Source organism: Ranitomeya variabilis, chromosome 4, assembly GCF_051348905.1.
Source record: "Ranitomeya variabilis isolate aRanVar5 chromosome 4, aRanVar5.hap1, whole genome shotgun sequence".
In the NCBI taxonomy this organism is placed as follows: domain Eukaryota; kingdom Metazoa; phylum Chordata; class Amphibia; order Anura; family Dendrobatidae; genus Ranitomeya; species Ranitomeya variabilis.
Genome location: NC_135235.1, coordinates 190,050,687 through 190,076,592, shown reverse-complemented (window position 1 = coordinate 190,076,592; position 25,906 = coordinate 190,050,687). Strand labels below are relative to the sequence as shown.

Genomic DNA, 25,906 nt, shown 5'->3' with positions numbered 1-25,906 from the left:
AAAAATGGCGGACGCATACAAATTTTTGCCGGCCGGTACCCGTCAACAATAGATAATTTTTCCTATTGGTTCCTTTTGATCACTGTGAAATACCCTATGACAGTGATCAAAATGAAAAAAAAATAGTAAATCAAATCCACCTTTGTCACTCCCTTAGTTAGATAAAAAATCTAAAATAAATAACTTTTTATTTTTTCCATTCTTTGCAGTTAGGTTTGGGGTTCAAGTTAGGGTTGGAGTTAGGATTGGGATTAGGGTTGTGTTACAGTTAGGGTTGGGGTTAGGGTTATGTTAGGGTTAGGGTTAGGATTGTGTTAGGGTTGGAGCTTTTCAAAAGTAAAAAAAATGGTGACGATATGACGGCTTTTGTTGAGTGCAAGTGCTTGCTACTAGAGATTATATCGGGTGCTCAGGTATGCAAGGAGTGTCGCAGATCCCCACTTGCCTTTTTGGGTGTCTAACAGCCCCAAACCATGTGGTGCAGGGATTCAAACATGTCACTCAGCACCTGCGATACCGGTGCATACCCGAGCACCCTAGGTGTGACAACCTAATGTTATCAAACTCTGTATCGTACCTGTGGGTTCAAATTGCTCACTATACCCCTGGGTAAAATCCTTGAGGACTGTAGTTTCCAAAATGAGATCACTTGTGGGGGGTTTCCACTGTTTAGGCACATCAGGGGCTCTCCAAATGGGAGGATTTCAATTTCTCAATGTTCTCCATTTTGTCACCGTATATCAAACTGCACTCGAATGACAACTGAGTGCAGTCCAATGTTTGGCATGCACCCATTTACTTGTATGAGTACACACCGTCAGATATATGCTGCCATTCGCTTCATACAGCGTTTTTTTTCTCATGCCGACTCGGCATGAGAAAATAATCTCTGTTCGGCACTGTTCCATAGTGTAACATTGGAGCGAGTACTATCTGATGAAACATCGAGTATAACACTGGATCGTCAGAGTCACTAGTGTAAATGACCCCTGAAGCTGATATATCCACTAAGGGCAAGTGGCAGGGACGGACATATCATTGGTGCAACCTGTGTGGCTATACAGGATCCCAAGAGGTAATGGGGCAAATTTCCACCTTGAAAGCAGATGGACTGCAAAGGGACCATATGCCGTTCTTGCCAAGGCACCCCCTATTTTCTGCGTTTGCCAGTGGACTAGTTAGTACAGTTTGCCTTGTTTTAATGGGATAGTGGAAGGCCTCATTGTAAAGTGCAACTTTCTTTTTCTGTATTACATGCTTAACTGAAATCCTTTTAAGCAATTGGTGAAGAAATCACCAACAAATCTATTTTTCATCTTCCACAGGTCAAACTTCAATGGTTTGAGATTTAAACATAAGTGTGAGTGATGTTTTTGTACCACTTTAGTTTAAAGAAGCAGCTGGATTAATTGTACTTTTTCTTTTTTTCTGTATTATTGTTAGAAATGCCTCACAGAAGATCTGCTGCCAGCATCCAGTCTGATAACAGCGACATGGACCTAGAAGGAATGGGTATTACTCTACTTTCTTGCATTATTTCTGGATAGGATTGTGTGTGATAGCATTTGTCATTTATTATTTGGGATATATTACGTAATTATGAGATATCAAAGAGGCAGAAGTGAGGGAAACCCACACTTGGTCAGACTTAGTGCATTCAGACCAGGGCTGTGGAGTCAGTAAGCCAAACCTCCGACTCTGACTCCTCAATTTCCATGACACCGACTCCAATTCCACCAAAATGGGCTCCTACTCCGACTCCATGACTCCGACTCCACAGCCCTGACAGGGCTGTGGAGTTGGTAAGCCAAACCTCTGACTCTTCAATTTCCACGACACCGACTGCGACTCCACCAAAATTGGCTCCGACTCCACGACTCCGACTCCACAGCCCTGATTCAGAAATTCGTTTTTAACATGTACTAGAAAAACAGTTTCCTTAGCTATTTTCATCAGAGTTTGGCCTTTCATCAGTGTTTCTCATATCAGAAACAAACAAAAAAATGTCTCTACCTTCTCCTTTGTAGTAGTGGTACGTGAAAAACAGACAGCACATGGATGGCATCTGAGTGCTGTCCAATTTTTTTCACAGACCCATTACTGTGTTTCAGTGTGGACCACACCGTCTACAGAAGTGCACGGTCACGTTAATGCCCCTATAGACTAATGATTGGCGTGAAATGTATCCGTGAAAATTTTTATAAAAAAAGCAGCTTTGGTTTTGATTCTTCCTGGTATTTGACCTTAACAAAACTTTATTGACACAGTCATATGTGAAATACATTGGTTGTAGTGCATTTCAGCAAAGGAACTACACTAAAAATGCATGTGTTTTTTACCTGAGGATTTACTATATGCAATGCAAGTCTATAGGAAAAATTTGCACACAAAACTCAGCACAAGAAATTGAAGAGCCAATATACAACCCTTTAAGGAGCCTTGCCACATGACATGATAAAAGCCAAATCAGAAACTCTATATCTAGACACGTGTTTGGGGATGTTTGCCCCTCCTCAGTGCAAAGTAAGAGGTTTGATTTAGGTGAAAGAGAAGCACCTGACAGGGGTCTAGGGTGTAAAGTCCTTGTGGGAAGAAGAAGATTCTTCAAGAATTGCAGGTGTTTTATTTTTTTTTCCAGAAGTCTTTTCTTGCTGGTGTTTTCGGTTGTTACTTTTCCCTTGTTTTTTGCCTGGTGGTGGTTTCAAAGCTTTCCCATTGCCTTGTGCCATAAAGTATAAAGCGCAATCACAGAGGATGATGACTAAAGAATGGTCGGTTCACTTCTTTTAACCATTTGGTGTTGTGAAATTGGATTTTGGGCTCCCCCGGTGGCCACTGGTGGAATTGAACTGGTGTGCATCATCCTCTCTGTTCACCTGTTTCCATCAGGATGTGGGAGTCGCTATTTAGCCTTGCTCCTCTGTCACTTCCATGCCGGTCAACATTGTAATCAGAAGCCTTTCTGTGCATGTTCCTGCTGCTAGACAACTCCCAGCTAAGTTGGACTTAGTCCTTGTTTGTTTTTGCATTTTGTTCCAGTTCACAGCTGTAGTTTCGTTTCTGTGTCTGGAAAGCTCTTGTGATCTGAAATTGCCACTCTGATGTTATGAGTTAATACTAGAGTCTTAAAGTAATTTCAGGATGGTATTTTGATAGGGTTTTCAGCTGACCATGAAAGTGCCCTTTCTGTCTTCCTGCTATCTAGTAAGCGGACCTCAATTTTGCTAAACCTATTTTCATACTACGTTTGTCATTTCATCTAAAATCACCGCCAATATTTGTGGGGGCCTCTGTCTGCCTTTCGGGGAAATTTCTCTAGAGGTGAGCCAGGACTATATTTTCCTCTGCCAGGATTAGTTAGTCCTCCGGCCGGCGCTGGGCATCTAGGGATAAAACGCAGGCTACGCTACCCGGCTACTGTTAGTTGTGCGGCAGGTTTAGTTCATGGTCAGTTTAGTTTCCATCCTTCCAAGAGCTAGTTCGTATGTTTGCTGGGCTATGTTCTCTTGCCATTGAGAACCATAACAGTTTGACCGGCCTAAAAGGGTTAAATTAATTGACAGAGAAAGGAGAGAAAAGAGAAGTCTGCTGAAGATTTTTTTTTTTTTTCTCAGTTCTGAGTGTGCTTGTAATTGAATCTCTTGCAAGTCTGCCTATATTGCAGCCTTTCTCTCTCTCTCTCCTTCTAATCCTGGAATGGCTCTGTGTTCACCTGTTTAAAATGGATATTCAGAGTTTAGCTGCAGGTTTGAATAATCTCACCACGAAAGTTCAAAACTTACAAGATTTTGTTGTTCATGTTCCTATATCTGAACCTAGAATTCCTTTGCCTGAATTTTTCTCGGGGAATAGATCTTGCTTTCAAAATTTCAAAAATAATTGCAAGTTGCTTTTGTCCCTGAAATCTCGCTCTGCTGGAGATCCTGCTCAGCAGGTCAGGATTGTGATTTCTTTGCTCCGGGGCGACCCTCAGGATTGGGCTTTTGCATTGGCTCCAGGGGATCCTGCGTTGCTCAATGTGGATGCGTTTTTTCTGGCCTTGGGGTTGCTTTATGAGGAACCTCAGTTAGAACTTCAGGCGGAAAAGGCCTTGATGTCCCTATCTCAGGGGCAAGACGAAGCTGAAATATACTGCCAGAAATTCCGTAAATGGGCTGTGCTTACTCAGTGGAATGAGTGCGCCCTGGCGGCGAATTTCAGAGAGGGTCTCTCTGATGCCATTAAGGATGTTATGGTGGGGTTCCCTGTGCCTGCGGGTCTGAATGAGTCCATGACAATGGCTATCCAGATCGATAGGCGTCTGCGGGAGCGCAAACCTGTGCACCATTTGGCGGTGTCTACTGAGAAGACGCCAGAGAATATGCAATGTGATAGAATTCTGTCCAGAAGTGAACGGCAGAATTTTAGACGAAAAAATGGGTTGTGCTTCTATTGCGGTGATTCAACTCATGTTATATCAGCATGCTCTAAGCGTACTAAGAAGCTTGATAAGTCTGTTTCAATTGGCACTTTACAGTCTAAGTTTATTCTATCTGTGACCCTGATTTGTTCTTTATCATCTATTACCGCGGATGCCTATGTCGACTCTGGCGCCGCTTTGAGTCTTATGGATTGGTCCTTTGCCAAACGCTGTGGGTATGATTTGGAGCCTCTTGAAACTCCTATACCCCTGAAGGGGATTGACTCCACCCCATTGGCTAGCAATAAACCACAATACTGGACACAAGTAACTATGCGGATTAATCCGGATCACCAGGAGATTATTCGCTTTCTTGTGCTGTATAACCTACATGATGTGTTGGTGCTTGGATTGCCATGGCTGCAATCTCATAACCCAGTCCTTGACTGGAAAGCTATGTCTGTGTTAAGCTGGGGATGTAAGGGGACGCATGGGGACGTACCTGTGGTTTCCATTTCATCATCTATTCCCTCTGAGATTCCTGAATTCTTGACTGAATATCGTGACGTTTTTGAAGAACCTAAGCTTGGTTCATTACCTCCGCACCGGGAGTGCGATTGTGCCATAGATTTGATTCCGGGTAGTAAATACCCTAAGGGTCGTTTATTTAATCTGTCTGTGCCTGAACATGCTGCTATGCGAGAATATATAAAGGAGTCCTTGGAAAAGGGACATATTCGTCCTTCGTCATCTCCCTTAGGAGCCGGTTTTTTCTTTGTGGCTAAGAAAGATGGCTCTTTGAGGCCGTGCATTGATTATCGGCTTTTGAATAAAATCACGGTTAAATATCAATATCCATTGCCACTGCTGACTGATTTGTTTGCTCGCATAAAGGGGGCCAAGTGGTTCTCTAAGATAGATCTTCGTGGGGCGTATAATTTGGTGCGAATTAAGCAGGGGGATGAGTGGAAAACCGCATTTAATACGCCCGAGGGCCACTTTGAGTATTTGGTGATGCCTTTTGGTCTTTCAAATGCCCCTTCAGTCTTTCAGTCCTTTATGCATGACATTTTCCGTGATTATTTGGATAAATTTATGATTGTGTATCTGGATGATATTTTGATTTTTTCGGATGACTGGGACTCTCATGTCCAGCAGGTCAGGAGGGTTTTTCAGGTTTTGCGGTCTAATTCCTTGTGTGTGAAGGGTTCTAAGTGCGTTTTTGGGGTTCAAAAGATTTCCTTTTTGGGATATATTTTTTCCCCCTCTTCCATCGAGATGGATCCTGTCAAGGTTCAGGCTATTTGTGATTGGACGCAACCCTCTTCTCTTAAGAGTCTTCAGAAATTTTTGGGCTTTGCTAACTTTTATCGTCGATTTATTGCTGGTTTTTCTGATGTTGTTAAACCATTGACTGATTTGACTAAGAAGGGTGCTGATGTTGCTGATTGGTCCCCTGCTGCTGTGGAGGCCTTTCGGGAGCTTAAGCGCCGCTTTTCTTCCGCCCCTGTGTTGCGTCAGCCTGATGTTGCTCTTCCTTTTCAGGTTGAGGTCGACGCTTCTGAAATCGGAGCTGGGGCGGTTTTGTCGCAGAGAAGTTCCGATTGCTCCGTGATGAGACCTTGTGCTTTTTTCTCGCGTAAATTTTCGCCCGCCGAGCGGAATTATGATGTTGGGAATCGGGAGCTTTTGGCCATGAAGTGGGCTTTTGAGGAGTGGCGTCATTGGCTTGAGGGGGCTAGACATCAGGTGGTGGTATTGACTGACCACAAAAATCTAATTTATCTTGAGTCCGCCAGACGCCTGAATCCTAGACAGGCGCGCTGGTCGTTGTTTTTCTCTCGGTTTAATTTTGTGGTGTCCTACCTGCCGGGTTCTAAGAATGTTAAGGCGGATGCCCTTTCTAGGAGTTTTGAGCCTGACTCCCCTGGTAATTCTGAACCTACAGGTATCCTTAAGGATGGAGTGATATTGTCTGCCGTTTCTCCAGACCTGCGGCGGGCCTTGCAGGAGTTTCAGGCGGATAGACCTGATCGTTGCCCACCTGGTAGACTGTTTGTTCCTGATGATTGGACCAGTAAAGTCATTTCTGAGGTTCATTCTTCTGCGTTGGCAGGTCATCCTGGAATCTTTGGTACCAGGGATTTGGTGGCAAGGTCCTTCTGGTGGCCTTCCCTGTCTCGAGATGTGCGAGGCTTCGTGCAGTCTTGTGACGTTTGTGCTCGGGCCAAGCCTTGTTGTTCTCGGGCTAGTGGATTGTTGTTGCCCTTGCCTATCCCGAAGAGGCCCTGGACGCACATCTCGATGGATTTTATTTCGGATCTTCCTGTTTCTCAGAAGATGTCTGTCATCTGGGTGGTGTGTGATCGTTTCTCTAAGATGGTCCATTTGGTTCCCCTGCCTAAGTTGCCTTCTTCTTCCGAGTTGGTTCCTCTGTTTTTTCAAAATGTGGTCCGTTTGCATGGTATTCCGGAGAATATCGTTTCTGACAGAGGTACCCAATTCGTGTCTAGATTTTGGCGAGCATTCTGTGCTAGGATGGGCATAGATTTGTCTTTCTCGTCTGCTTTCCATCCTCAGACTAATGGCCAGACCGAGCGGACGAATCAGACCTTGGAGACATATTTGAGGTGTTTTGTGTCTGCAGATCAGGATGATTGGGTTGCTTTTTTGCCTTTAGCAAGTTTGCCCTCAATAATCGGGCCAGTTCTGCCACCTTGGTGTCTCCCTTTTTCTGTAATTCGGGGTTTCATCCTCGATTTTCTTCTGGTCAGGTGGAATCTTCGGATTGTCCTGGAGTGGATGCTGTGGTGGAGAGGTTGCATCAGATTTGGGGGCAGGTAGTGGACAATTTGAAGTTGTCCCAGGAGAAGACTCAGCTTTTTGCCAACCGCCGGCGTCGGGTTGGTCTTCGGCTTTGTGTTGGGGACTTGGTGTGGCTGTCTTCTCGTTTTGTCCCTATGAGGGTTTCTTCTCCCAAGTTTAAGCCTCGGTTCATCGGCCCGTACAAGATATTGGAGATTCTTAACCCTGTGTCCTTCCGTTTGGACCTCCCTGCATCTTTTTCTATTCATAATGTTTTTCATCGGTCATTATTGCGCAGGTATGAGGTACCGGTTGTGCCTTCCGTTGAGCCTCCTGCTCCGGTGTTGGTTGAGGGCGAGTTGGAGTACGTTGTGGAAAAAATCTTGGACTCCCGTGTTTCCAGACGGAAACTCCAGTATCTGGTCAAATGGAAGGGATACGGTCAGGAGGATAATTCTTGGGTGACTGCCTCTGATGTTCATGCCTCCGATTTGGTCCGTGCCTTTCATAGGGCTCATCCTGATCGCCCTGGTGGTTCTGGTGAGGGTTCGGTGCCCCCTCCTTGAGGGGGGGGGTTGTTATGACCCCAATGGCGAGGGTCTCAGAGGTACGTGGAAGTCTGCAGAATACAAAAATCCAGCTCATAGGGCAGTGGTAACTGGGTTGACCATATATCTACTCCTAACGCCAACACTAGAAGTAGCCGGGGATCATTCCTACGTTGATTCTAGATGACACGCTCCAGCCGGAGAATCTAGCTACCCCTAGTAGAGGAAAACAAAAGACCTTTCTTGCCTCCAGAGAAGGGGACCCCAAAGCTGGATAGAAGCCCCCCACAAATAATAACGGTGAGGTAAGAGGAAATGACAAACACAGAAATGAACCAGGTTTAGCACAGAGAGGCCCGCTTACTGATAGCAGAATAAAGAAAGGTAACTTATATGGTCAACAAAAACCCTATCAAAATCCACACTGGAAATTCAAGAACCCCCGAACCGTCTAACGGTCCGGGGGGAGAACACCAGCCCCCTAGAGCTTCCAGCAAAGGTCAGGATATAGATTTGGAACAAGCTGGACAAAAATACAAAACCAAAACAAATAGCAAAAAGCAAAAGGCAGACTTAGCTGATATAACTGGAACCAGGATCAGTAGACAAGAGCACAGCAGACTAGCTCTGATAACTACGTTGCCAGGCATTGAACTGAAGGTCTAGGGAGCTTATATAGCAACACCCCTAACTAACGACCCAGGTGCGGATAAAAGGAATGACAGAAAAACCAGAGTCAAAAAACTAGTAACCACTAGAGGGAGCAAAAAGCAAATTCACAACAGTACCCCCCCCTTAGTGAGGGGTCACCGAACCCTCACCACGACCACCAGGGCGATCAGGATGAGCGGCATGAAAGGCACGAACTAAATCGGCCGCATGAACATCAGAGGCGACCACCCAGGAATTATCCTCCTGACCATAGCCCTTCCACTTGACCAGGTACTGAAGCCTCCGCCTGGAGAGGCGAGAATCCAAGATCTTCTCCACCACGTACTCCAACTCGCCCTCAACCAACACCGGAGCAGGAGGCTCAGCAGAAGGAACTACAGGCACAATGTACCGCCGCAACAAGGACCTATGAAATACATTGTGAATAGCAAACGACACAGGAAGATCCAGACGAAAAGATACAGGATTAAGGATTTCCAATATCTTGTAAGGCCCAATAAAACGAGGTTTAAATTTGGGAGAGGAGACCTTCATAGGAACAAAGCGGGAAGAAAGCCATACCAAATCCCCAACGCGTAGTCGGGGACCCACACCGCGGCGGCGGTTGGCAAAGCGCTGAGCCCTCTCCTGTGACAACTTCAAGTTGTCCACCACATGATTCCAGATCCGCTGCAACCTATCTACCACAGAATCCACCCCAGGACAGTCAGAAGGCTCCACATGACCCGAAGAAAAGCGAGGATGGAAACCAGAGTTGCAGAAAAAAGGCGAAACCAAGGTGGCGGAACTAGCCCGATTATTAAGGGCAAACTCAGCCAACGGCAAGAATGTCACCCAATCGTCCTGATCAGCAGAGACAAAACACCTCAAATAAGCCTCCAAAGTCTGATTGGTTCGCTCCGTCTGTCCATTAGTCTGAGGATGGAAAGCAGACGAAAACGACAAATCAATGCCCATCCTACTACAAAAGGATCGCCAGAACCTAGAAACGAACTGGGATCCTCTGTCTGACACAATATTCTCAGGGATGCCGTGCAAACGAACCACGTTCTGGAAAAACACAGGAACCAGATCGGAAGAGGAAGGCAGCTTAGGCAAAGGAACCAAATGGACCATCTTGGAGAAGCGATCACATATCACCCAGATAACGGACATGCCCTGAGATAGCGGAAGATCAGAAATGAAATCCATGGAGATATGTGTCCAAGGTCTCTTCGGGACAGGCAAGGGCAAGAGCAAACCGCTGGCACGAGAACAGCAAGGCTTAGCTCGAGCACAAGTCCCACAGGACTGCACAAATGACCGCACATCCCTTGACAAGGAAGGCCACCAAAAGGACCTGGCCACCAGATCTCTGGTGCCAAAAATTCCCGGGTGACCTGCCAACACCGAGGAATGAACCTCGGAAATGACTCTGCTGGTCCATTTATCCGGGACAAACAGTCTGTCAGGTGGACAAGACTCAGGCCTATCAGCCTGAAATCTCTGCAACACACGTCGCAGATCCGGAGAAATAGCTGACAAGATAACTCCATCTTTAAGAATACCAACAGGATCAGCGACTCCAGGAGCATCAGGCACAAAGCTCCTAGAAAGAGCATCGGCCTTCACATTCTTTGAACCTGGTAAATACGAGACAACAAAATCAAAGCGGGAGAAAAACAATGACCAGCGGGCCTGTCTCGGATTAAGGCGTTTAGCAGACTCGAGATACATCAGATTTTTGTGATCAGTCAAGACCACCACACGATGCTTAGCACCCTCGAGCCAATGACGCCACTCCTCAAATGCCCATTTCATGGCCAACAACTCCCGATTGCCCACATCATAATTTCGCTCGGCAGGCGAAAACTTCCTGGAGAAAAAGGCACAAGGTTTCATAACAGAGCAACCAGGGCCTCTCTGCGACAAAACGGCCCCTGCTCCAATCTCTGAAGCATCCACCTCAACCTGAAAGGGAAGTGAGACATCGGGCTGGCACAAAACAGGCGCCGAAGTAAACCGGCGCTTCAACTCCTGGAAAGCCTCCACGGCAGCAGGAGCCCAGTTAGCTACATCGGAGCCCTTCTTGGTCATATCCGTCAACGGTTTCACAATGCTAGAAAAATTAGCGATAAAACGACGGTAGAAGTTAGCGAAACCCAAGAACTTCTGAAGACTCTTAACCGACGAGGGCTGAGTCCAATCAAGAATAGCTCGGACCTTGACTGGGTCCATCTCCACAGCAGAAGGGGAAAAAATGAACCCCAAAAAGGGAACCTTCTGTACACCAAAGAGACACTTTGAGCCCTTGACAAACAAAGAATTTTCACGCAAAATTTTAAAGACCAACCTGACCTGCTCCACATGCGAATCCCAATCATCAGAAAAAACCAAAATATCATCCAGATAAACAATCAAAAATTTATCCAGATACTTCCGGAAAATGTCATGCATAAAGGACTGAAAAACTGAAGGCGCATTGGAGAGCCCAAAAGGCATCACCAAGTACTCAAAATGACCTTCGGGCGTATTGAATGCGGTTTTCCATTCATCACCTTGCTTAATGCGCACAAGGTTGTACGCACCACGAAGGTCTATCTTGGTGAACCACTTGGCACCTTTAATCCGGGCAAACAAGTCAGACAACAGCGGTAAAGGATACTGAAATTTGACAGTGATCTTATTTAAAAGCCGATAATCAATACAAGGTCTCAAAGATCCGTCCTTTTTTGCCACAAAAAAGAATCCCGCACCAAGGGGGGAAGAAGACGGACGAATATGTCCTTTCTCCAGAGACTCCTTGATATATGAACGCATAGCGGTATGTTCAGGTACCGACAGATTAAACAGTCTTCCCTTAGGAAACTTACTGCCTGGGATCAAATCTATAGCACAGTCACAGTCCCTATGAGGAGGCAGTGCACTGGACTCAGACTCACTGAAGACATCCTGATAATCAGACAAATACTCCGGAACTTCCGAAGGCGTAGAAGAAGCAATAGACACAGGCAGGGAATCCCCATGAATACCACGACAGCCCCAACTTGAGACTGACATAGCCTTCCAGTCCAGGACTGGATTATGGGTCTGTAACCATGGCAGCCCTAAAACAACCAAATCATGCATTTTATGTAAAACCAGGAAACGTATCACCTCGCGGTGTTCAGGAGTCATGCACATGATAACCTGTGTCCAATACTGCGGTTTATTTGCTGCCAATGGCGTAGCATCAATACCCCTAAGAGGAATAGGATTTTCTAATGGTTCAAGAGTAAAACCACAGTGCTTAGCAAATGACAGATCCATAAGACTCAGGGCAGCACCTGAATCTACAAACGCCATGACAGGATAAGACGACAGTGAGCAAATCAAAGTTACAGACAGAATAAATTTAGGTTGCAAATTACCAACGGTGACAGGACTAACAACCTTAGCTATACGTTTAGAGCATGCTGAGATAACATGTGTAGAATCACCACAGTAGTAGCACAAGCCATTCCGGCGTCTATGAATTTTCCGCTCATTTCTAGTCAGGATTCTATCACATTGCATTAAATCAGGTGTCTGTTCAGACAACACCATGAGGGAATTTGCGGTTTTTCTATCACATTGCACCGAATTAGGTGTCTGTTCAGACAACACCATGAGGGAATTTGCGGTTTTTCTATCACATTGCACCGAATTAGGTGTCTGTTCAGACAACACCATGAGGGAATTTGCGGTTTTGCGCTCCCGCAACCGCCGGTCAATTTGAATAGCCAGTGCCATAGTATCATTGAGACCTGTGGGAATGGGAAAACCCACCATAACATTCTTAATGGCTTCAGATAGGCCATTTCTAAAATTAGCGGCCAGTGCACACTCGTTCCAATGTGTCAGCACGGACCATTTCCGAAATTTTTGGCAATACACTTCAGCCTCGTCCTGCCCCTGAGACATAGCCAGCAAGGCCTTTTCTGCCTGAATCTCAAGATTGGGTTCCTCATAAAGTAAACCGAGCGCCAGAAAAAACGCATCAATATCAGCCAATGCCGGATCTCCTGGCGCCAGCGAAAAAGCCCAATCCTGAGGGTCGCCCCGTAAGAACGAAATAACTATTTTTACTTGCTGAGCAGAGTCTCCAGATGAACAGGGTCTCAGGGACAAAAACAATTTACAATTATTCACAAAATTCCTAAACTTAAACCTGTCTCCGGAAAACAGTTCAGGAATCGGTATTTTAGGTTCTGACCTAGGATTTCTGATAACATAGTCTTGTATGCCCTGCACACGAGTAGCCAGCTGGTCCACACTTGTAATCAAGGTCTGGACATTCATGTCTGCAGCAAGCATAGCCACTCTGAGGTAAAGGGGAAGAAGAAAGAAAAAAAAAAAAAAAACTCAGAATCTTCTTTCTTATAATCCCTCTTCTGCAACGCATTAAACATTTAATACTGGCCTGGCAAACTGTTATGACCCCAATGGCGAGGGTCTCAGAGGTACGTGGAAGTCTGCAGAATACAAAAATCCAGCTCATAGGGCAGTGGTAACTGGGTTGACCATATATCTACTCCTAACGCCAACACTAGAAGTAGCCGGGGATCATTCCTACGTTGATTCTAGATGACACGCTCCAGCCGGAGAATCTAGCTACCCCTAGTAGAGGAAAACAAAAGACCTTTCTTGCCTCCAGAGAAGGGGACCCCAAAGCTGGATAGAAGCCCCCCACAAATAATAACGGTGAGGTAAGAGGAAATGACAAACACAGAAATGAACCAGGTTTAGCACAGAGAGGCCCGCTTACTGATAGCAGAATAAAGAAAGGTAACTTATATGGTCAACAAAAACCCTATCAAAATCCACACTGGAAATTCAAGAACCCCCGAACCGTCTAACGGTCCGGGGGGAGAACACCAGCCCCCTAGAGCTTCCAGCAAAGGTCAGGATATAGATTTGGAACAAGCTGGACAAAAATACAAAACCAAAACAAATAGCAAAAAGCAAAAGGCAGACTTAGCTGATATAACTGGAACCAGGATCAGTAGACAAGAGCACAGCAGACTAGCTCTGATAACTACGTTGCCAGGCATTGAACTGAAGGTCTAGGGAGCTTATATAGCAACACCCCTAACTAACGACCCAGGTGCGGATAAAAGGAATGACAGAAAAACCAGAGTCAAAAAACTAGTAACCACTAGAGGGAGCAAAAAGCAAATTCACAACAGGGGGTACTGTTGTGAAATTGGATTTTGGGCTCCCCCGGTGGCCACTGGTGGTATTGAACTGGTGTGCATCATCCTCTCTGTTCACCTGTTTCCATCAGGATGTGGGAGTCGCTATTTAGCCTTGCTCCTCTATCACTTCCATGCCGGTCAACATTGTAATCAGAAGCCTTTCTGTGCATGTTCCTGCTGCTAGACAACTCCCAGCTAAGTTGGACTTAGTCCTTGTTTGTTTTTGCATTTTGTTCCAGTTCACAGCTGTAGTTTCGTTTCTGTGTCTGGAAAGCTCTTGTGATCTGAAATTGCCACTCTGATGTTATGAGTTAATACTAGAGTCTTAAAGTAATTTCAGGATGGTATTTTGATAGGGTTTTCAGCTGACCATGAAAGTGCCCTTTCTGTCTTCCTGCTATCTAGTAAGCGGACCTCAATTTTGCTAAACCTATTTTCATACTACGTTTGTCATTTCATCTAAAATCACCGCCAATATTTGTGGGGGCCTCTGTCTGCCTTTCGGGGAAATTTCTCTAGAGGTGAGCCAGGACTATATTTTCCTCTGCCAGGATTAGTTAGTCCTCCGGCCGGCGCTGGGCGTCTAGGGATAAAACACAGGCTACGCTACCCGGCTACTGTTAGTTGTGCGGCAGGTTTAGTTCATGGTCAGTTTAGTTTCCATCCTTCCAAGAGCTAGTTCGTATGTTTGCTGGGCTATGTTCTCTTGCCATTGAGAACCATAACAATTTGGTGTCTTTGGAAACTTGAAGCAGTAGTATGAACAGCAAGTCGTGTTTGCATAGAAATTGATATGTTCATTTAAGAGTTTACTGGGCGCTTTCGGAGCGGACTCTTAGGGTATGTTTCCACGGTCAGGATTGCATCAGGATTTGCTCAGGATTTGACGCAGGTAAAATCTGCACCTGAGGTCACTGGCAGGTAACCTGCGTTTCTATTGTATCCATCTATCTATCTATCTATCTATCTATCTAATCTATCGTATCCATCTATCTTATCTATCTATCTATCTATCTATCTAACTAATCTATCGTATCCATCTATCTTATCTATCTATCTATCATATCCATCTATCTTATCTATCTATCTATCTATCTATCTATCTATCTATCTATCTATCGTATCTATCTATCACATCTACCGATATATCTATCTATAAATATATCTATCTATATATAGATATATCTATAGATAGCTAGATAGATATATCGATAGATAGATAGTAGATAGATAATAGATAGATAGATAATAGATAATAGATAATAGATACAGTCATATGAAAAAGTTTGGGCACCCCTATTAATCTTAAGCTTAATGTTTTATAAAAATTGCTTTTTTTGCAACAGCTATTTCAGTTTCATATATCTAATAACTGTTGGACACAGTAATGTTTCTGCCTTGAAATGAGGTTTATTGTACTAACAGAAAATGTGCAATCTGCATTCAAACAATATTTGACAGGTGCATAAGTATGGGCACCCTTATCATTTTCTTGTTTTAAATACTCCTGCCTACTTTTTACTGACTTACTAAAGCACTTTTTTGGTTTTGTAACCTCATTGAGCTTTGAACTTCATAGCCAGGTGTATGCAATCATGAGAAAAGCTACTTAAAGTGGCCACTTGCAAGTTGTTCTCCTGTTTAAATCTCCTCTGAAGAGTGGCATCATGGGCTCCTCAAAACAACTGTCAAATTATCTGAAAACAACATTTTCTGTTAGTACAATAAACCTCATTTCAAGGCAGAAACATTACTGTGTCCAACAGTTATTAGATATATGAAACTGAAATAGCTGTTGCAAAAAAAACATTTTTATAAAACATTAAGCTTAAGATTAATAGGGGTGCCCAAACTTTTTCATATGACTGTATATAGATAGATAGATAATAGATAATAGATAGATAATAGATAAATAGATTATAGATAGTTAATAGATATATAGATAATAGATAACATATAGATAGATAATAGATAGATAGATAGATAATAGATAGATCGATAATAGATAATAGATAACAGATAGATAATAGATAGATAATAGATAATAGACAGATAATAGATAGATAGATAATAGCTAGATAGATAATAGATATATATTAGATAACAGGTAGATAGATAATAGATAGATAGATAATAGATAATAGAAAGATAGATACGATAGATGGATACGATAGATGGATACGATAGATGGATACGATAGATAGAAACGATAGATGGATACGAACGATAGATAGATGGATACGATAAATAGATCGATACAATAGATAGATGGATCACACATGTGAGAAACTCAGACGAGTCTTGCATCTTAATACCCGGCACTGCCACCGGCACCCGGGAGCGGAGCCTGCTGTTGAATGTATTTCTGTGCAGCAGCACACTCCCCACCCGAGTGCCGGCGGCAGTGCTGGTTATTAAGATGCGAGACTCGTCCGAGTTTCTCGCATGTGTGATCCTGGCCTTAACTAAAGACACACACACGAAATCTGCTTTGGGCCGGGGTCACACTCGCTAGAAACTCACACGAGTCTCTCGCTTCAATACCCAGCATGCGGGACCGGAGTGTGTGACTGCATGTATTTCTATGCAGCTGAACGCTCCGGTCCCGAGTGCCCGCTGCAGTGCCAGGTATTGACCCCAGCCTTAAAAGCAATATGTTTAATTTAAAAAAAAATTGAAAAAAATGGCATGGGCTCCCGCGCAATTTTCTGCGCCAGAGAGGGAAAGCCAGCGACTGGGGGACCGATGTTTGTAGCCTGGGAAGGGGTTAATACCCATGGAGCTTCCCAGGCTATGAATATCAGCCCGCAGCAGTCTGCGTAGCTTTTACTGGCTATTAAAATAGGGGGACCCGCCCAAAAAAATGATGTGGGGTCCCCCTATAATTTATAGCCAGAAAGGTTATGCAGACAGCTGCGGGCTGATATTCATAGCCTAGAGAGGGGCCATGGATATTGGCCCCCCTGGCTACAAATACCAGCTCCCAGCCGACCCAGAAATGGCGCATCTGTAAGATTACGGCGCTTAGCCTCTCTCGTGTAGTGGTGGGATATGGGGTAATAAGGTGTTAATGTCACCTTTGTAAGGTGACATTAAGCCGGCTTAGTAATGGAGAGGCTTCAATAAGATACCTACCATTACTAATCCTATACTTGTGAAAGGGTTAATAAAACACACACATGCAGAATAAAGTAATTTAACCCCTTAATCCCATGTGACGTACTATCCCGTCGAGGTGACCTGGGACTTAATTCCCAGTGACGGGAAAGAACCTCATATGTGATCGGCTGCGATCACGGGTGGAGCGCGGCCAATCGCGGCCGGGTGTCAGCTGACTATCGCAGCTGACATCCGGCACTATGTGCCAGGAGCCGTCACGGACCGCCCCTGGCACATTAACCCCCTGCACACTGCGATCAAACATGATCGCAGTGTTCCAGCGGCATAGGGAAGCATCGCGCACGGAGGGGGCTCCCTGCGTGCTTCCCTGAGACCCTCGGAGCAACACGATGTGATCGCGTTGCTCCGAGGGTCTCCTACCCTCTTCTCCCTGCAGGCCCCGAAATTGGACAACAACCTTTGGGGTCCAATTTCTCTTGTTACCCTTGGGAAACTAAAAATTTGGGGGGCTAAAAAAAATTTTTGTGGGAAAAATATGATTTTTTATTTTCACGGCTCTGCGTTATAAACTGTAATGAAACACTTGGGGGTTCAAAGTTCTCACAACACATCTAGTTCCTTGGGGGGTCTAGTTTCCAATATGGGGTCACTTGTGGGGGGTTTCTACTGTTTAGGTGCATTAGGGGCTCTGCAAACGCAATGTGACGCCTGCAGACCAAGCCATCTAAGTCTGCAATCCAATTGGCGCTCTTTCCCTTCCGAGCTCTGCCATGCGCCCAAACGGTGGTTCCCCCCCACATATGGGGTATCAGCGTACTCAGAACAAATTGGACATCAACTTTTGGGGTCCAATTTCTCCTATTACCCTTGGGAAAATACAAAACTGGGGGCTAAAAAATACTTTTTGTGGAAAAAAAAGATTTTTTTACTTTCACGGCTCTGCGTTACAAACTGTAGTGAAACACTTGGGGGTTCAAAGCTGTCACAACACATCTAGATAAGTTCCTTAGGGGGTCTACTTTCCAAAATGGTGTCACTTTTGGGGGGTTTCAATGTTTAGGCACATCAGTGGCTCCCCAAACGCAACATGGCGTCCCATCTCAATTCCAGTCAATTTTGCATTGAAAAGTCAAACGGTGCTCCTTCCCTTCCGAGCTCTGCCATGCGCCCAAACAGTGGTTTACCCCCACATATGGGGTATCAGCGTACTCAGGACAAATTTCACAACAACTTTTGGGGTCCAATTTCTTCTCTTACCCTTGGGAAAATAATAATAATTAATAATAATAATAATAATAATAATAATAATAATTTTATTTATATAGCGCCAACATATTCCGCAGCGCTTTACAAATTATAGAGGGGACTTGTACAGACAATAGACATTACAGCATAACAGAAATCACAGTTCAAAATAGATACCAGGAGGAATGAGGGCCCTGCCGCAAGCTTACAAACCATGAGGAAAAGGGGAGACACGAGAGGTGGATGGTAACAATTGCTTTCAATATTTGGACCAGCCATAGTGTAAGGCTCGGTGTTCATGTAAAGCTGCATGAACCAGTTAGCTGCCTAAGTATGTAACAGTACAGACACAGAGAGCTATTAACTGCATAAAGTATATGAGAACATGATGCGAGGAACCTGATTTTGTTTTTGTTTTTTTTAATATGCCACACAGGGATAGTTAGGTTAATGCATTGAGGCGGTAGGCCAATCTGAACAAATGAGTTTTTAGGGCACAATTAAAACTGTGGGGATTGGGGATTAATCGTATTAACCTAGGTAGTGCATAAATAAAAAATTGGGGGCGAAAAGATCATTTTTGTGAAAAAATATGATTTTTTATTTTTACGGCTCTGCATTATAAACTTCTATGAAGCACTTGGTGGGTCAAAGTGCTCACCACACATCTAGATAAGTTCCTTAGGCGGTCTACTTTCCAAAATGGTGTCACTTTTGGGGAGTTTTAATGTTTAGGTACATCAGTGGCTCTACAAACCCAACATGGCGTCCCATCTCAATTCCTGTCAATTTTGCATTGAAAAGTCAAACGGCGCTCCTTCCCTTCCGAGCTCTGCCATGCGCCCAAACAGTGGTTTACTGTTATGAACTGGTGGCCTAGGAGCAGCATGGACGAGCTCTGGAGTAGGTGGCCTCTATACTGACCGCAGATCCTGAACTTAACACATCAACTAGAAGTAGCCATGGGATGTTCCTGTCACTCCCTAGACACCTCGTCACGGCCGGAGGACTAATTACACCTAAAGAAAGAAACAGGAATACTATCTTGCCTCAGAGAAAATACCCAAAGGAAAGGCAGCCCCCCACAAATATTGACTGTGAGAGGAGAGGGAAATTACAAACGCAGACTGAAAACAGAATTTAGCAAAGGAGGCCACGCTACCTAGAAAGAAAAGACAGGAAAGAGTACTGTGCGGTCAGTATAAAAAATACTACAAAATCCACCACAGAGAATACAAAAATCTCCACACCTAACTAAAGGCATGGAGGGTAACTCTGTGACTCCAGAGCTTCCAACTTGGCTGAGTAAATCTTAACACAGACAAAGCTGGACAAGAAAAAACATAGCAATTCACAGAACTATTAAGTCCACCGCATGTGGACTGCAAAAACAGAGCCAGGACTTATCTTTGATGATTTGGACAATCCAGAAGGAGAAACCAAGCAGAGATGTGGATCCCTAGAAAACAATGGACAACTGGCACTCACTAAAGGAAGAAGCCAGACTAAATAGCCCCATCCAAAGTGGAAGCAGCTGATGACTGTTGTGAAGGACAAACAGCAGCACTACCACTTATAACCACCGGAGGGAGCCTAAGAGCAGAACCCACAACAGAATTCACAACAGTACCCCCCCCCCTTGAGGAGGGGTCACCGAACCCTCACCAGAGCCCCCAGGCCGATCCGGACGAGCCAAATGGAAGGCACGAACTAAATCGTCAGCATGAACATCGGAGGCAACAACCCAAGAATTATCCTCCTGGCCATAACCCTTCCACTTGACAAGATACTGAAGCCTCAGTCTAGAAAAACAAGAATCCAAGATCTTCTCCACAACATACTCCAACTCCCCATCAATCAACACCGGGGCAGGAGGATCAACAGAGGGAACCACGGGCACCACATATTTCCGCAACAAAGATCTATGAAAAACATTATGGATGGAAAAAGAGGCTGGAAGGGCCAAACGAAAAGACACTGGATTGATAATCTCAGAAATCCTGTAAGGACCAATAAACCGAGGCTTGAACTTCGGGGAAGAAACCTTCATAGGAACATGACGAGAAGACAACCAGACCAAATCCCCAACCCGAAGCCGGGAACCCACACACCAACGACGGTTGGCAAAACGCTGAGCCTCCTACTGAGACAACACCAAATTGTCCACAACATGAGCCCAAATCTGCTGCAACCTGTCAACCACAGAGTCCACCCCAGGACAATCAGAAAACTCAACCTGCCCTGAAGAAAAACGAGGATGAAACCCAGAATTACAAAAGAATGGTGACACCAAGGTAGCAGAACTAGCCCGATTATTAAGGGCAAACTCGGCCAATGGCAAGAAAGCCACCCAATCATCCTGATCGGCAGACACAAAGCATCTCAAATAAGTTTCCAAAGTCTGGTTAGTTCGCTCGGTTTGGCCGTTTGTCTGAGGATGAAATGCGGAAGAAAAAGACAAATCAATGCCCAGCTTAGCACAAAAGGACCGCCAAAACCTAGAAACAAACTGGGAACCTCTATCGGACACAATATTCTCCGGAATGCCATGCAAACGAACCACATGCTGAAAAAACAACGGAACCAACTCAGAAGAGGAAGGCAACTTAGGCAAAGGTACCAAATGAACCATCTTAGAAAACCGGTCACAGACCACCCAGATAACGGACATCCTCTGGGAAACAGGAAGATCCGAAATAAAATCCATAGAAATATGCGTCCAAGGCCTTTCAGGGACCGGCAAAGGCAAAAGCAACCCACTGGCGCGGGAGCAGCAAGGATTGGCCCGCGCACAAGTCCCACAGGACTGCACAAAAGAACGCACATCCCGTGACAAAGAAGGCCACAAAAAGGACCTACTAACCAAATCTCTGGTACCAAAAATCCCAGGATGGCCAGCCAACACAGAACAGTGAACCTCAGAAATTACTTTACTAGTCCATCTGTCAGGAACAAACAGTTTCCCCGCTGGACAGCGATCAGGTTTATCAGCCTGAAACTCCTGAAGAGCCCGTCGCAAATCAGGGGAGATGGCAGAAAGAATCACCCCCTCCTTAAGAATACCAACCGGCTCAAGAATCCCAGGGGAATCAGGCAAGAAACTCCTAGAGAGGGCATCAGCCTTAACATTCTTAGAACCTGGAAGATACGAGACAACAAAATTAAAACGGGAGAATAACAGGGACCATCGGGCCTGTCTAGGATTCAGCCGTTTGGCAGACTCGAGGTAAATCAAATTCTTATGATCGGTCAAGACCACAATACGGTGCTTGGCCCCCTCAAGCCAATGTTGCCACTCCTCAAATGCCCACTTCATAGCCAACAACTCACGATTGCCGACATCATAATTGCGTTCCGCAGGCGAAAACTTTCGAGAAAAGAAGGCACACGGTTTCATCAAGGAACCATCAGAATTCCTCTGAGACAAAACGGCCCCTGCCCCAATCTCAGAAGCGTCAACCTCAACCTGAAAAGGAAGAGAAACATCTGGCTGACGCAACACAGGGGCAGAAGTAAATCGTCGCTTAAGCTCCTGAAAGGCAGAAACGGCCTCAGAGGACCAATTAGCTACATCAGCGCCCTTCCTCGTCAAATCGGTCAGGGGTTTAACCACACTGGAGAAGTTGGAAATGAAACGGCGATAAAAATTAGCAAAGCCCAAAAATTTCTGAAGGCTCTTCACGGATGTGGGCTGGATCCAATCATGAATGGCCTGAACCTTAGCCGGATCCATTTCTATAGATGATGGAGAAAAAATGAAGCCCAAAAAAGAAACCTTCTCTACACCAAAGAGGCACTTAGACCCCTTCACAAACAAGGCATTGTCATGAAGGACCTGAAATACCATCCTAACTTGTTTCACATGAGACTCCCAATCATCTGAAAAAATCAAAATATCATCCAAATATACAATCATGAATTTATCAAGATAATTCCGAAAAATATCATGCATGAAGGACTGAAACACAGATGGGGCATTAGAGAGTCCGAATGGCATCACAAGATACTCAAAATGGCCCTCGGGCGTATTAAACGCAGTGTTCCATTCGTCACCCTGCTTAATACGAACCAGATTATATGCCCCTCGAAGGTCAATCTTAGTAAACCAACTAGCCCCCTTAATTCTGGCAAACAAATCAGAAAGCAAAGGCAAAGGGTATTGGAATTTGACCGTGTTCTTATTCAAGAGGCGATAATCAATACAGGGTCTCAAGGAGCCATCCTTCTTGGCAACAACAAAAAAACCTGCTCCTAATGTAGAAGAAGATGGCCGAATATGCCCCTTCTCCAAAGACTCCCTTACATAGCTCCGCATGGCGGCATATTCAGGCACAGACAGGTTGAAAAGTCGGCCCTTAGGAAACTTACAGCCTGGAATCAAATCAATAGCACAATCACAGTCCCTATGCGGTGGAAGGGAACTGGACTTGGGCTCATCGAAAACATCCTGGAAATCTGACAGAAACTCAGGAATTTCAGAAGAGGGGGAAGAGAAAATTGACATCAGAGGAACGTCATCGTGAACCCCTTGACAACCCCAACTAGTCACAGACATAGATTTCCAATCCAACACCGGATTATGTACCTGTAACCATGGAAACCCCAGCACAACAGCATCATGCAAATTATGTAACACCAGGAAGCGACAATCTTCCTGATGGGCTGGCGCCATGCACATGGTTAACTGTGTCCAAAACTGAGGTTTATTTTTAGCCAACGGTGTAGCATCAATCCCCCTCAAAGGGATAGGACTCTGCAAAGGCTGCAAGGGGAAACCACAACGTCTGGCAAATTCTAAGTCCATTAAGTTTAGAGCGGCGCCTGAATCCACAAATGCCATGACAGAAAATGACGATAATGAGTAGATCAGGGTCACAGATAACAGAAATTTAGGTTGTACAGTACTGATGGTAACAGAACTAGCGATTCTCTTGTGCTAAGCGTGCCGCTTAGGGCAATCAGAAATAACATGAGCAGAATCACCGCAGTAAAAGCACAACCTATTCTGACGTCTGAATCCTTGGCGTTCCGCTCTAGACACAATCCTATCACACTGCATAGACTCAGGACTCCGCTCGGAAGACAACGCCATAGTGTGCACAACTCTGCGCTCACGCAAGCGCCGATCAATTTGAATGGCCAGAGACATAGAATCACTCAGACCTGCAGGCGTGGGGAACCCCACCATAACATCTTTAACAGATTCAGAAAGACCCTTTCTGAAAATTGCCGCCAAAGCATCCTCATTCCACTTAGTAAGCACAAACCATTTTCTGAATTTCTGGCAATATGACTCTGCCGCTTCTTGACCCTGACACAGGGCCAAAAGTGTTTTCTCAGCATGCTCTACAGAGTTAGGTTCATCATACAATAACCCAAGCGCCTGAAAAAAGGTGTCTACATTAAGCAAGGCCGGATTCCCAGATTCCAGGGAAAATGCCCTATCCTGCGGGTCACCACGCAACAGAGAAATGACAATTTTTACCTGTTGGATGAGATCACCAGAGGAACGGGGCTTAAGAGCAAAAAACAGTTTACAGTTATTTTTAAAGCTCAAAAATTTGGACCTGTCCCCGAAGAACAGATCGGGGGTAGGAATTCTAGGCTCTAAAACAGGAGTCTGCACGATATAATCAGAAATACCCTGTACTCTAGCAGCAAGTTGATCCACCCGAGAAGCAAGTCCCTGAACATCCATGTCAACGCCTAACTCCTGAGCCACCCGGAAGTGAAGAGGGAAAAAAACACAACAGAGTACACAAAAAAAAATGGCTCAGCACTTTCTTTCCCTTCTTTTGAGATGCGGTTAACTCATTGTTGGCCAGTTGTACTGTTATGAACTGGTGGCCTAGGAGCAGCATGGACGAGCTCTGGAGTAGGTGGCCTCTATACTGACCGCAGATCCTGAACTTAACACATCAACTAGAAGTAGCCGTGGGATGTTACTGTCACTCCCTAGACACCTCGTCACGGCCGGAGGACTAATTACACCTAAAGAAAGAAACAGGAATACTATCTTGCCTCAGAGAAAATACCCAAAGGAAAGGCAGCCCCCCACAAATATTGACTGTGAGAGGAGAGGGAAATTACAAACGCAGACTAAAAACAGAATTTAGCAAAGGAGGCCACGCTACCTAGAAAGAAAAGACAGGAAAGAGTACTGTGCGATCAGTATAAAAAATACTACAAAATCCACCACAGAGAATACAAAAATCTCCACACCTAACTAAAGGCATGGAGGGTAACTCTGTGACTCCAGAGCTTCCAACTTGGCTGAGTAAATCTTAACACAGACAAAGCTGGACAAGAAAAAACATAGCAATTCACAGAACTATTAAGTCCACCGCATGTGGACTGCAAAAACAGAGCCAGGACTTATCTTTGATGATTTGGACAATCCAGAAGGAGAAACCAAGCAGAGATGTGGATCCCTAGAAAACAATGGACAACTGGCACTCACTAAAGGAAGAAGCCAGACTAAATAGCCCCGTCCAAAGTGGAAGCAGCTGATGACTGTTGTGAAGGACAAACAGCAGCACTACCACTTATAACCACCGGAGGGAGCCTAAGAGCAGAACCCACAACAGAATTCACAACAGTTTACCCCCACATATAGGGTATCAGCGTACTCAGGACAAATTGCACAACAACTTTTGGGGTCCAATTTCTTCTCTTACCCTTGGGAAAAAAAATTGGGTGCAAAACTGGGGGCTAAAAAATACTTTTTGTGGAAAAAAAAGAGTTTTTACTTTCACGGCTCTGCATTACAAACTGTAGTGAAACACTTGGGGGTTCAAAGCTCTCACAACACATCTAGATAAGTTCCTTAGGGGGTCTACTTTCCAAAATAGTGTCACTTTCGGGCGGTTTCAATGTTTAGGCACATCAGGGGTTCTCCAAACGCAACATGGCGTCCCATCTCAATTCCAGTCAATTTTGCATTGAAAAGTCAAATGGCGCTCCTTCCCCTCTGAGCTCTGCCATGCGCACACACAGTGGTTTACCTCCACATATGGGTTATCGTCGTACTCAGGACAAATTGTACAACTTTTGGGGTCCATTTTCTCCTGTTACCCTTGGTAAAATAAATCAAATTGGAGCTGAATAAATTTTGTGTGAAAAAAAGTTAAATGTTCATTTTTATTTAAACATTCCAAAAATTCCTGTGAAACACCTGAAGGGTTAATAAACTTCTTGAATGTGGTTTTGAGCACCTTGGGGGGTGCAGTTTTTAGAATGGTGTCACACTTGGGTATTTTCTATCATATAGACCCCTCAAAATGACTTCAAATGAGATGTGGTCCCTAAAAAAAAATGGTGTTGTAAAAATGAGACATTGCTGGTCAACTTTTAACCCTTATAACTCCCTAAAAAAAAAAAAAATTGTGCTGATGTAAAGTAGACATGTGGGAAATGTTACTTATTAAGTATTTTGTGTAACATATCTCTGTGATTTAAGGGCACAAAAATTCAAAGTTGGAAAATTGCGATATTTTCAACATTTTCGCCAAATTTCCATTTTTTTAACAAATAAATGCAAGTCTTATCGAAGAAATTTTACCACTATCATGAAGTACAATATGTCACGAGAAAACATTGTCAGAATCATCAGGATCCGTTCAAGCGTTCCAGAGTTATAACCTCATAAAGGGACAGTGGTCAGAATTGTAAAAATTTCCCTGGTCATTAACGTGCCAACCACCCTTGGGGCTTAAGGGGTTAATGAAATAAAACACCATACAGTTTTGATATCTTTATTATGCGCTCATTCCTGAAACTCCCTCGTTCTCCTAGTAAAAAATTAAAAATAATAAACCAACAGTATACTCCCTGTGTCCGACGTAGTCCGTAATAATGAGAATCCCACGACGAGTCCAGCTCTGCTACATCTGGATGCCTGACATCCAGACATAGCAGAGCCT

The 25,906-nt window shown here is 44.6% G+C and overlaps 1 protein-coding gene across 4 annotated transcripts in view; it reads left to right on the top strand.

Annotated features, from left to right (window-relative positions):
- ODAD1 (outer dynein arm docking complex subunit 1) overlaps nucleotides 1-25,906 on the top strand; it is a 346,929-nt gene that overhangs the window by 131,139 nt on the left and 189,884 nt on the right. For 3 of the 4 annotated variants that reach the window (XM_077259489.1, XM_077259486.1, XM_077259487.1), the window contains exon 2: nucleotides 1,444-1,512. In XM_077259489.1, coding sequence (XP_077115604.1) covers nucleotides 1,446-1,512 — 67 coding nt within the window. In that variant the 5' untranslated portion in view covers nucleotides 1,444-1,445. The remainder of the gene's footprint in view (nucleotides 1-1,443; nucleotides 1,513-25,906) is intronic. The other variant, XM_077259488.1, reaches the window with a different exon arrangement.